This window comes from Scyliorhinus canicula, chromosome 27, assembly GCF_902713615.1.
Source record: "Scyliorhinus canicula chromosome 27, sScyCan1.1, whole genome shotgun sequence".
Taxonomy (NCBI): domain Eukaryota; kingdom Metazoa; phylum Chordata; class Chondrichthyes; order Carcharhiniformes; family Scyliorhinidae; genus Scyliorhinus; species Scyliorhinus canicula.
The window spans coordinates 16708695-16721330 of record NC_052172.1 but is presented as its reverse complement, the minus strand read 5'-3'; the positions used below and the strand labels follow the sequence as shown (position 1 = coordinate 16721330).

Genomic DNA, 12636 nt, shown 5'->3' with positions numbered 1-12636 from the left:
GGGATCCTATGGGCGCGATTTGGCGGCTGCTTCCTGCCGGGATCGGGATGGGACGCGGCCAGAGGATCCCGTTTGGCCTCTTCCGGGATTCCCGAAAGCCGTTACTCCCTGTGAGATCTAACGAGATCTGGCCAGGTGTTACAATCTGGATCCTGCCCACAATGGGCGGGATACAGACTTGCTTAGTTAAATCGGCTTTTTTTCCCGAAAAATATTTTGATTCAAATTTTTTACATTCTTAAACAACAAATAAACCCATCGCCAAGCACTCCCCCAAAATTTTTAGGTTCAGGTCACAGCCCCTGCCTGGCCAATCTCCCCAAATAAGAATCTCCACTGCTTTCGGGGGAAGAGATCGGGGTGCCATTTTTAAACGCCGGGACCAACCCCACTAATCCGGCCCACAACAGGACTTTTTCTCCCATTAGGTCGCCCCCCAAGTTTCAATAAGGTCGCCTTGCACTAAACTCCAATGTAAGAAGTCTTACAACACCAGGTTAAAGTCCAACATATTTGTTTAAAACACTCGCTTTCGGAGCACTGCTCCTTCCTCAGGTTTGTCATTCACCTGAGGAAGGAGCTGCGCTCCGAAAGCTCGTGTTTGAAACAAACATGTTGGACTTTAACCTGGTGTTTTAAGACTTCTTACTGTGCTCACCCCAGTCCAACGCCGGCATCTCCACATCTAAACTCCAATGGGTATAGGCCCAACCTTTCTTCGTGAGATTAGCCCCTCTTCTCAGAGAGCACAGACCTAGCTTGTTAAGTCTCTCACCACCATGAGCTCAGATATTAGAAAAGTGCTCTTGATGGGGCTGGTTTAGCTCACTCGGCTAAATCGCTGGCTTTTAAAGCAGACCAAGCAGGCCAGCAGCACGGTTCGATTCCCGTACCAGCCTCCCCGGACAGGTGCCGGAATGTGGCGACGAGGGGCTTGTCACAGTAACTTCATTGAAGCCTACTCGTGACAATACGCGATTTTCATTTCATTTCATTTTCATGTTGAGATAGAGGCAGAATGGAAAATACCGCTTGTAACAATTCCAGCCTCAGAACCGTGGGACATTCAGCACAGAAGGAAGTTATTGAAAGAACGATCTACGTAGGATGTGGATGCTTTGGAGAGGATACAGAAACAGTTTACTCTGATGTTGCTTGATATGGAGGGCATCAGCTATGAGGAGAGGTTAGATAAACGCGGTCTGTTCTCACTGGAACGACGATGGTTGAGAGGCGACCTGATAGAGATCTACAAGATGATGAGTGGCATGGACAGAGTGGGTAGTCAGATGCTCTTTCCTAGGGTAGGAGAGTCGAGTACTAGGGGACATAGGTTTAAAGTGCGTTGGTAAAAGTTTAGAACAGAGGCAGGTTTTTTATACAGAGGGTGGTAAATATATGGAACGCGCCTGGGGAGGTGGTGGGAGCAGGTACGATAGCGGCATTTAAGGGGCATCTAGACAAAGATATGACATGGGTGGGAATGGAAGGATATGGACTCAATAAGTACAGACGGTTTTAGTTTAGGCAGGTACCATGGTTAGGCTTGGAGGGCCGAAGGGCCTGTTCCTGTGCTGTTTTGTTCTTAGTCTGTTTTCCCTGCAGCCCCAAATATCCACATCTGTATTGGAAGTTACGATGCAATCTGCTCCCACCAAACTCTCAGGCAGTGAATCCAACATCGCTGCATAAAAAATGAAATGACTCCTCGTCTCCCTTTCATTCTTTTGCCAATTATCGTAAACTAACGTCCTCTAGTTATTGATTCTCCGACCAATAGGCAGAGGTTCCCCCTCCCTATCAAACTTCTTTGCCATTTAAGCACTAATCTCCCCTTCAGCTTCTCTGGTCAAAGGAGAACACTCTCTGCTTTTCCAGTCCCTCATGTAACTGAAGTGCCCCAGCCCTGGTCATATTCCAGCACTCTCCCCTGCCCAGGACCCTCACAGCCTCGCTAAAGCATGGTGCCTAGAATTAGACACATTACTCCAGCTGAGGCCTACCCTGTGATTTATAAAGGTCCATCATCCCACCCTGCAACTCTATAAGGGTTCAGCATAACGTAGGGCCTGACTTTGTGAGGGCAGAGTTCTGCATTTTAGTGCGACTGGTTATCTGACTCTTTGACTGTCCCCTCCAGGACAGTGATGAAAGCGAACGCTGGCTGTCCTCCAGCGACGACATGGAAGACAGTGATATCACCTGGACTCCGTACTGCCGGGGGAAATTTTTCCAGCAAACCATTTTGAATAATCAAAAGCGCACCAAGATTATTAGCCCAGCCAACCACAGCAAGATACGCAGGAAGAGGTGCTGCGCACTGCAACTCAAGAAAAAATGTGTCAACGGCTTCATCATGTTCTGTCGCATTAACAGGAGGCTGTACATCAGGTATGTTGGCTACTTGTATAGTCCATGAGAGAGGGTAGAGTCTGATACAGTCCATCAGAGCGAGAGTGGCGAGTGTGACACAGTCCATCAGAAAGAGAGAGGCGAGTGTGATACAGTCCATCAGAGAGAGAGGCGAGTGTGATACAGTCCATCAGAGAGAGAGAGGCGAGTGTGATACAGTCCATCAGAGAGAGAGAGAGTGTGATACAGTCCATCAGAGAGAGAGAGGAGAGTGTGATACAGTCCATCAGAGAGAGAGAGGAGAGTGTGTTACAGTCCATCAGAGAGAGAGAGGAGAGTGTGATACAGTCCATCAGAGAGAGAGAGGAGAGTGTGATACAGTCCCAGAGAGAGAGGCGAGTGTGATACAGTCCATCAGAGAGAGAGAGAGGCGAGTGTGATACAGTCCATCAGAGAGAGGAGAGTGTGATACAGTCCATCAGAGAGAGGAGAGTGTGATACAGTCCATCAGAGAGAGAGAGGCGAGTGTGAAACAGTCCATCAGAGAGAGAGAGGAGAGTGTGATACAGTCAATCAGAGAGAGAGAGGAGAGTGTGTTACAGTCCATGAGAGAGAGAGAGGAGAGTGTGATACAGTCCATCAGAGAGAGAGAGGAGAGTGTGATACAGTCCCAGAGAGAGAGAGACGAGTGTGATACAGTCCATCAGAGAGAGAGAGGAGAGTGTGATACAGTCCATCAGAGAGAGAGAGGAGAGTGTGATACAGTCCCAGAGAGAGAGAGACGAGTGTGATACAGTCCATCAGAGAGCGAGGCGAGTGTGATACAGTCCATCAGAGAGAGAGAGAGTGTGATACAGTCCATCAGAGAGCGAGGCGAGTGTGATACAGTCCATCAGAGAGAGAGAGGAGAGTGTGATACAGTCCATCAGAGAGAGAGAGGAGAGTGTGATACAGTCCCAGAGAGAGAGAGGCGAGTGTGATACAGTCCCAGAGAGAGAGAGGCGAGTGTGATACAGTCCATCAGAGAGAGAGAGAGGAGTGTGATACAGTCCATCAGAGAGAGAGAGAGGAGAGTGTGAAACAGTCCATCAGAGAGAGAGAGGAGAGTGTGTTACAGTCCATCAGAGAGAGAGAGGAGAGTGTGTTACAGTCCATCAGAGAGAGAGAGGAGAGTGTGATACAGTCCATCAGAGAGAGAGAGAGGAGAGTGTGATACAGTCCCAGAGAGAGAGAGACGAGTGTGATACAGTCCATCAGAGAGAGAGAGGAGAGTGTGATACAGTCCATCACAGAGAGAGGCGAGTGTGATACAGTCCATCAGAGAGAGAGGAGAGTGTGATACAGTCCATCAGAGAGAGAGGGGGAGTGTGATACAGTCCATCAGAGAGAGAGAGGGGAGTATGATACAGTCCATCAGAGAGAGAGAGGGGAGTGTGATACAGTCCATCAGAGAGAGAGGAGAGTGTGATACAGTCCCAGAGAGAGAGAGGCGAGTGTGATACAGTCCATCAGAGAGAGAGAGGAGAGTGTGATACAGTCCCAGAGAGAGAGAGGCGAATGTGATACAGTCCATCAGAGAGAGAGAGAGGCGAATGTGATACAGTCCATCAGAGAGAGAGAGAGGCGAATGTGATACAGTCCATCAGAGAGAGAGAGAGGCGAATGTGATACAGTCCATCAGAGAGAGAGAGAGGCGAATGTGATACAGTCCATCAGAGAGAGAGAGAGTGTGATACAGTCCATCAGAGAGACAGAGGAGAGTGTGATACAGTCCATCAGAAAGAGAGAAGAGCAGGCAGGTTAGATGGCAGGTTCTGAAGCTGGCGAGGGCAGGAATTAAAAGAATGGGAGATCTATTTATAGACGGGAGTTTTCCCAGCAGTGCGCACATTTATCCGTGTGTTTCCCAGCACTCTCCGTGCTGAGATACACATGGCTATTCTACATGGCGGTGTATACGGGGCTTGAATGGGGAACGTGCTGCCGAGGCGGCACATAGCCCCGTTTTATACAGTGGGCAACTCCGCTCGGCAGAACTCCCCAGTGTAGCGAGACCCCCAAAACAATCCCCGACATCCCCCCAGCTTGAATGCACTATGGGAGGGTCCCCAATTCCCCCCCCCACACACACACGCACACACCCCCTAGCACCCAGATGGCATTGTCAATGTGCCAGGCTGGCACTGCCAGGGTACCCAGGTGGCACCAGCAGTGCCAGGGGACTACCCTTCCCAAAGGACATGCAGCTGGGGGCCTCCGATCCCCTGGGATACCCCCACGAGTGTCGTTCCGTCTGGTCCCTGTCTGTGGGGACCAGTGCTGAACGGCCCTCGCCCGAGGTCTTTGAGGTGAAAGGGATGAATCTCAAAGCCCCAGGTGCCTCACTCTAATATGCAGATTTGCCAAGACGTGATCCCGCTGACAATGGGCGGGATTTACATCGCAACGGATTGCGTTGGATCTCGGGAACGGGGTATCCCGACTTTCTTCGGCCATGCTGCGCCGCGGCGAGCTGCTTTTCCAGCACAGCGTGGCCGTTGGATTAGTCTTTCATGGAATGTGGGCGACACTGGCTTGGCCAGCATTTGGTGCCCATGCCTAATTGCCCCTGAACCAAATGACCTGCTCGGCCATTTCAGAGGGGCAGTTGAGAGTCAACCACATCGCTGTGGGTGTGGAGTCGCGCCGAGGGCAGACCTTCCCACCAATGCCACCATCTCCCCCGAGGAATAAAACAGCCATTGCGTGGATGCCAAATGTAGGTGTGCTGATGTGGGAAATACTCCGTGTGCACATTGATGAAACTTCCTCGTGTCTCCACAGCGACCATCCCGGAACTGCTTCTACAGTGGCGACCAAAGCTTTGGCTCACGTGTGGCGTACCATGTCGAAAAACGAACGGCGGCCTTACTGGTAAGATGGTGCATTGCGAAGATCCACGGCGGCAGCTATCCAGACACTGAGGGAAAGCATGCCAAACTGTATTAACAAACCCGAGTATGTTGCTGAAAGGAGAGCCAGGCTGTCAAAGTTTTTCAACTTGCAGTCATCAAGACAAATGCTAGAATACCAAACTTCAAACAATCGCCACAGTTTACAGTGGAGCAGAAAAGCGTGCTGATTGGTTGGCAGGTCGACGCTGATTGGCTGAAGCGTTGCCATGGAGAGAGCAACAGGAAACTCACGGCTCCCCAAGCTCCCGGGCAATTAAATAAAGACATGAGGCTTGAACATATTTCTTGGGGACAATCAGGCTCAAGGAATTGAGAAATCAAACAGTGGGAAAGTATTTAAATTGAAGCATCACGGCGCCGGGGTCCCGGGTTCGATCCCGGCTCTGGGTTACTGTCCGTGTGGAGTTTGCACATTCTCCCCGTGTCTGCGTGGGTTTCACCCCCCACAACCCAAAGATGTGCAGGGTAGGTGGATTGGTTATGCTAAATTGCCCCTTAATTGGAAAAGTTCATAATTGGGTAATCTACATTTGTTTGAAAAAATGACGGCACACCACAGTTCCATACATTTACTTGGCGGAATTTTACATTCTCCTAGGGTTCTAGGCAGGGGATGGCGGTAAAATTCTTCAGAGGGCCTGCCCACTGGGCTCTCACCCCCCTCAACTTCTCTGCAGTAAAGACGTGGAATGGGTGAGGCGGTGCCTCCCCCCCACTCCAAACCCCCTACTTCAGGCCCTCAAGTGGCCATTTAATTACGATATAAGGGTCATTTCCTGCCTCACCTCAACTTTTAAAAATAAATTTAGAGTACCCAAATCATTTTTTCCAATTAGGGGCCAATTTAGCGTGGCCAATCCACCTACCTTGCACATCTTTTGGGTTGTGGGGGTGAGACCCATTCAAACACGGGGAGAATGTGCAAACTCCACACGGACAGTGACCCAGGGCCGGGATTGAACCCGGGTCCTCAGCGCCGTGGGGCAGCAGTGCTTCACCTCCCCTCCCTCTGAAACCACCCAAAATGACCTGGTCCTGTGGAATCAATGGGCTTGGGACTGCTTGGTGTTGATGGGCTTTCCTAACTATAGTCGTGGCAATGGGGGACCAGGACAGGTTGTTGGTGATCTGGACATCTAAGAACTTGAAGCTCTCAGACACGGACTTCCCTGATTGGGATGGGTAGTTCGGGCAGCACGGTAATGGGTTGTTCAGTTGGCACATTGGGCTGACTTCCCTGAGGTGGGCGCGAACGATCCCAGGGCTCTTTCCCAGTCCCCTGACCAACATTTCCCCTTCGACCGATACCACCAAAAGAATAGGTTAACTGGCCATTCGCCCCATTCTTGTCTGTGGGATGTTGCTGGTTTAGAACGCCCATCACATTTTCCAATGAGACAAGGACTCGTTCCACTCTTTCAAAAGTACCAGAGTGACGTTGCAAGATGGTGCACAAACGTTCCCAATTTACCGCCGCCGTTCCATCAGCTTTAAAACATTTTTTACTTCCGATACCAAGAGTTGGAATTCATTCTGCAGTCCCAGTCTCAATTAGGTCCTCAAACTGCATAATTAACGTTTAAGAGAGGATACAGAGGACAGTGACCAGGATGTTGCCTGGACTGGAGAATTTTAACGATGAGGAAAGATTGGATAGGCCGGGGTTGTTTTCCTGGGAACTGAGGAGACTGCAGACAGATTTAATCGTGATGTAGAAAATTATTTGGGGCATGGATAGAATGGGTAGGAAGGAGCTATTTCCAATGGCAGAGAGGTCAGCGTGGTGATATGAGTGGGAGCACTGCCATTGGTGCAGAGCATTGGTTTCCTATTGGCTCTGGCTGGTCATGTGCCTCTCGTCTGATTGGCTGGGACTAGTCATGTGACTGCTCACCAATTGGTCGAGAGGCAAGTAGACCCCGCCTCCGAGGCGGGGTATAAGTACCCAGGTTTCCCGGCGGTCGGCCTTTCTCTGTCGTCGACCACCGGGCTAACAACTAGCTGATTAAAGCCACAGTTTGGATCTTCATCGTGTCTCATGTCCAATTGATGGTACAACAGTCAATAACCTGGGAACATGGATTTAAAGTAAAAGCGAAATGCTGTGGACGTTGGAACCCAAAACGAACAGAAAGCGCTGGAAAAGCTCAGCTGGCTCGTCTGGCAACATCTGTGGGGAGAGGAAATAGAGTTGATGTTTCAAGTCCACGTGCATGACCCTTCTTCAGGGTTAAAGGAAGAGGGAGATTTAAAGCAATGGGTAGACGGTTTAAACGGGAGTGGAGGTTCAACCTGATTGAATAGGAGGGTGGAGCTAATTATAATCTTCAGGCAAACACTAAATGCTCCTCTCTCTTTCATCCGTAGCATCAAGGCCCGTGAGTTCAGCAAGAAAAACAACCGCATTGTGAGGCTGGACAGCTCATCAAGTGAGGAGAGGGAGGAGGTAGAGATGCCCGAGCCCCTCCATCTCCTGTAAGATGCCGCCTTACTCTGACAGACACACACACACACACACACACACAAATTCCGGGTCGGAGATGCCTATCTGACTCAAGTCGCACGAGGACCGTAGTTAATGGCAGGCAGGAGGCAGGCAACCCTCAAAAGGTTCAGCAAACTCAAGTCAGTAAATGTCTTGGATCTCCAGGGCAAGCGTAAAATCTTGGAAAATCATTGTGTCTCTTTTAATGTATGTGGAGAATTGTGCAACAGGAATTTTCGTCTATAGTTACTGTTGAACAACAGCACTCACCTGAACATGTTGACAGCGGTGCTCAGGTTTAGGTGAAAGGTGGTGTTGCCAGTGGAGTGGTTAGCTGTAACAGCGCACAGTCCAGGTGTGTTTGAGCGGGATGCGGTTATCGTTCATATATCCAACGGATCTTTTTCTGTCTATGTGAAAGCACTGTCAGCTGAGCTCTGCTCATGTTTGTGTTACTGCTAGGCCACTGGTGTGACCCTGGGGGGATCGTTTTTTTCAATATTCTCACGCCCACATCGCCCAGCAGCTCGGCCTCCAGTGGTACGAAAAATCTTGTCGAATCGTCACGGCAAACACCGGTGCCACCACCTTGAAATTCCCTTCGGCCTTTTCACCCGTTGGATTTAATTCGGTCTGAAGGGAGTCCCGGGCACCCTCCCGCAACTTCCTTTCCGCGTCGTCCAGCAAGGCAGCCACTTCTAGTTTGGCGCCAAATTGCCAAGGAGGGGGCCGGCTGGTGCCCGGGGGGCGGGGGGGGGGGGGGGGGGGGGGGGGGGGAGTGGACATTATCTCACTGGGGACCGGGGCTGAGGTACGTGGTTGGAGCAGAGGCGGGCTAACTTTACTGGGCATCTGTGTCTGATCTGAGATTGTGGTGGGACAGGTTAGAAGGAGTTTTACTCGGAGTTTAATCATGCTTCTTTGCCTGAGGAATGTTTGACCCTGTCTCCGAGTGCCTAAAGTTTAAAAAAAAACAATGCGTTCTATTCACCATCTTAACCGGCACAAAATTTGCACAGAAGGTTTCTCTCCTGCTTCAAGCCAATATTATTACTGAGAACTGATTCTTATAGAAGGATGTCGCCGAAGTATTCAACAGTCAGTACAGTTTGCATTTCATATTAAAATGCAACTTAGCAATACAACTTGGCCAGTAAATATTGGGCAATGAGGATAATTTATACCACACTTAAGGTGCTTTTATTTTACAAAGGTGTGGTTGACAGCAAGTGCACAAACTCCTATTGTCCGCCATGCTTCACCCACCCTTTCCCAGCACACTGTTCCTACAGCTGTACCCATCTGAGAATGTGACCTGCCGACCCAGACCATTGCGTGCCCCGCAGGAGCGTGGTGTCAACACTGGGCTGGCACCCTGTGACAATCTTGTGGCCACCGTGCGGCAACGTTCCCGGTCCACCCCCTCACCGTGAGCCAGTTTCCCGTCAGGCCTGCCGGGGGACGGGGTTGAGATAACGGGCGGAGAGCTGGGACACACAAAAGAAAAGCGCAGCGGGACAACTTCACTCTGGACTCACTCAGTCGCCCCTGAACTGCCAACTCGGTCAAGTCACCCCCGTTACTTAGTGGGGGGGGGGGGGTAGTCACATGTTATGCAGGCAAAGCATTTTTGGACACGGCATGACTCGCCCTGCCAGTAAGATGGCAAGTCAAGTATCCTCTATTATTGGCTGAGGATAAGAAGGGTCATCAGCTAGAACACGCAGAACTGTCCTTTCTTTTTCGAGTAGTGTTGTGGGACAAGTCTCCCGACAATGCAGCCCGGCCCTCCCTCACTAGCGCAACATCACCCTCAATGGCATCCGCCTGTTCTGGGGTAGGATTTCTGACCCAGAGCCACGATACCCATTGAACCAGACCAACGGGGTGACCTCCGGTTGTGCCCGTGACCTTTTAAAAGTAATTATTATTGACCTTTGTGCCGTGTCGTTTGTATGGTGGCACCCCGAATCACTGATCCCAGTCTAGCGTTGGTCCTGACCGGCGCAATCTCTGTGGGACTATTAGCGAGCAGCGATGATAGGTGCTGGGAGGATAGTCCCATTGTATATTATCCGCGTCTGGGGGGGGGTTAAAGGATGGTGCACGGAGGAAAACAATCATCACAAAAGCCACGAGCTGAAAGCCTTGAGTGAGAGTGTGTGCTGCTGGCCTGGTGTTACTGTCACATGTTACACCTGCACTGCAGTGGGGTGGCCCTTTCCATTGTTCCACTGCTAACTTCAGTGTTAAGGTAACTACGTTTCCTAATTGATTCGCATTCGGAGCGTTGAAAAAATAAAGTCACACATTGTCATTGCTCGACAAAGCCGTTGTTAATCTGTTATTATGGTTCCTATTTATTGTTGTGCCTGTTTTAAATTTCTGTATTAAATTATTGAGACCGGTTTGAGCAGCCTGTGTGTTTGTCTTCATCAGCCTCTGTCGGTTTTGACCTTGGAACAGGGTTGGGGGCACTGTTGGTTGTGCTTAAGAGAATCCGTGCGGTGCGGAAGGAGGCCATTCGGCCCATCGAGACTGCACCCGCCCTACCTAGCCCTGCTAACCCGCCCTATCCCCGTAGTCCCACCTAACCCGCACATCTTTGGCTTTGTGGGAGGAAACGCACGCAGACACGGGGAGAAGGTGCAGACTCCGCTGGACAGAGAGAACTTCCCGGCGGGTGCTCGTAAGCCTTCTCCGATACTCTGGAGCAGGACCAGGCTGTGGTTGTACCTTCCCAACCGGCTGCCGTGGTGGCATGCCATCTCTGCCAACCAGCCCTTGAACCCTGGGCAACCCAGTTTGATTTGCCCTCACCCACCCTTTTTGTCCTGGCGAATATTGAGCGTTTGTACATCAGAACTCCAGGATTTGTTCGTATTTGCAAAGAGAGAAACAACATGCATTTATTCAGAGCCCTTCACATATTTTACTTTGTTCTGTTTTACAAGATTAATTTATTCCCAGGAGGTAACCGTCACTGAGAGGGACTGCATTTACATTGCTCATCCTGAGTGGCCATTTGTTGAGTGGCTGGTTGGACTGCTTCCACCACATTGCTGTGGGACTGACTGCACTCACATGTTGGCCAGACCCGGTAAGAACAGTAGGTTCCCTTCCAGAAAGGACATTTCTGAACCTCTTGGATTTCTCCATAGTCATTTCACCGACAGTAGCTTCTCATTTCCATGTTTATTGCTCTTTAAACTGAATTGGAATTCTTAAACAGCCATATGGTAGGGGTTCGTGATCCCTGGAATATGAGACCGGACCTCTGGAGTACGCGTCCCGGTAACATAACCGCTGCGCTGACATACCCGCAGGTACGGTACTGAGGCCTGCTGCTCACCCGAGGAGAACAAGGCTGTACGGGTTTGGCCACGTGCACACAGCAAACAGTGACTGTGTGACACACTGAGAGAGAGAGTTCAATGTTATTTGTGTGTTCAGTGTGTAGTTGTGTTCAGCATGTCTGTGTGGGTGTGTTAAGCACGTGTGTTCAGTGTGCGTGTATGTATTCAGCATGTGTGTGTGCTCAGTGTGTATCCGTATTCGGTGTGTGTTCGGTGTGTATCCGTATTCGGGGTGTGTGTATTCAATGTGTATCCGTATTCGGGGTGTGTTCGGTGTGTATCCGTATTCGGTGTGTGTTCGGTGTGTATCCGTATTCGGGGTGTGTGTGTTCAGCGTGTATCCGTATTCGGGGTGTGTGTGTTCAGTGTGTATCCGTATTCGGGGTGTGTGTGTTCAGTGTGTATCCGTATTCGGGGTGTGTGTGTTCAGTGTGTATCCGTATTCGGGGTGTGTGTGTTCAGTGTGTATCCGTATTCGGGGTGTGTGTGTTCAGTGTGTATCCGTATTCGGGGTGTGTGTTCAGCGTGTATCCGTATTCGGGGTGTGTGTGTTCAGCGTGTATCCGTATTCGGGGTGTGTGTGTTCAGCGTGTATCCGTATTCGGGGTGTGTGTGTGTTCAGCGTGTATCCGTATTCGGGGTGTGTGTGTGTTCAGCGTGTATCCGTATTCGGGGTGTGTGTGTTCAGTGTGTATCCGTATTCGGGGTGTGTGTGTTCAGTGTGTATCCGTATTCGGGGTGTGTGTGTTCAGCGTGTATCCGTATTCGGGGTGTGTGTGTTCAGTGTGTATCCGTATTCGGGGTGTGTGTGTGTTCAGCGTGTATCCGTATTCGGGGTGTGTGTGTGTTCAGCGTGTATCCGTATTCGGGGTGTGTGTGTTCAGTGTGTATCCGTATTCGGGGTGTGTGTGTTCAGTGTGTATCCGTATTCGGGGTGTGTGTGTTCAGTGTGTATCCGTATTCGGGGTGTGTGTGTTCAGTGAGTATCCGTATTCGGGGTGTGTGTGTTCAGCGTGTATCCGTATTCGGGGTGTGTGTGTTCAGCGTGTATCCGTATTCGGGGTGTGTGTGTTCAGTGAGTATCCGTATTCGGGGTGTGTGTGTTCAGCGTGTATCCGTATTCGGGGTGTGTGTGTTCAGTGAGTATCCGTATTCGGGGTGTGTGTGTTCAGCGTGTATCCGTATTCGGGGTGTGTGTGTTCAGCGTGTATCCGTATTCGGGGTGTGTGTGTTCAGCGTGTATCCGTATTCGGGGTGTGTGTGTTCAGCGTGTATCCGTATTCGGGGTGTGTGTGTTCAGCGTGTATCCGTATTCGGGGTGTGTGTGTTCAGTGTGTATCCGTATTCGGGGTGTGTGTGTTCAGTGAGTATCCGTATTCGGTGTGTGTGCAGTGTGTATGTGACTTCAATGTGTGTTTGTGTGTATTCCAGTGCCAATGTGCCCAATGTGTGTGTGTGTTCACTGTGTACATGCATGTGTGTGTGTTCA

General features: G+C 50.4%; 1 protein-coding gene across 7 annotated transcripts in view; it reads left to right on the top strand.

The window, feature by feature from the left end:
- The window catches only part of LOC119957808 (meiosis initiator protein-like), a 55329-nt gene extending 46809 nt beyond the window's left edge, over positions 1-8520 (top strand). For 6 of the 7 annotated variants that reach the window (XM_038785928.1, XM_038785927.1, XM_038785929.1 and 3 more), the window contains 3 exons: positions 2141-2391; positions 5176-5265; positions 7674-8520. In XM_038785928.1, the coding sequence (XP_038641856.1) occupies positions 2141-2391; positions 5176-5265; positions 7674-7785 (453 nt within the window). In that variant the 3' untranslated portion in view covers positions 7786-8520. The remainder of the gene's footprint in view (positions 1-2140; positions 2392-5175; positions 5266-7673) is intronic. The other variant, XM_038785926.1, reaches the window with a different exon arrangement.
- The last annotated feature ends 4116 nt before the right edge of the window (positions 8521-12636 follow it).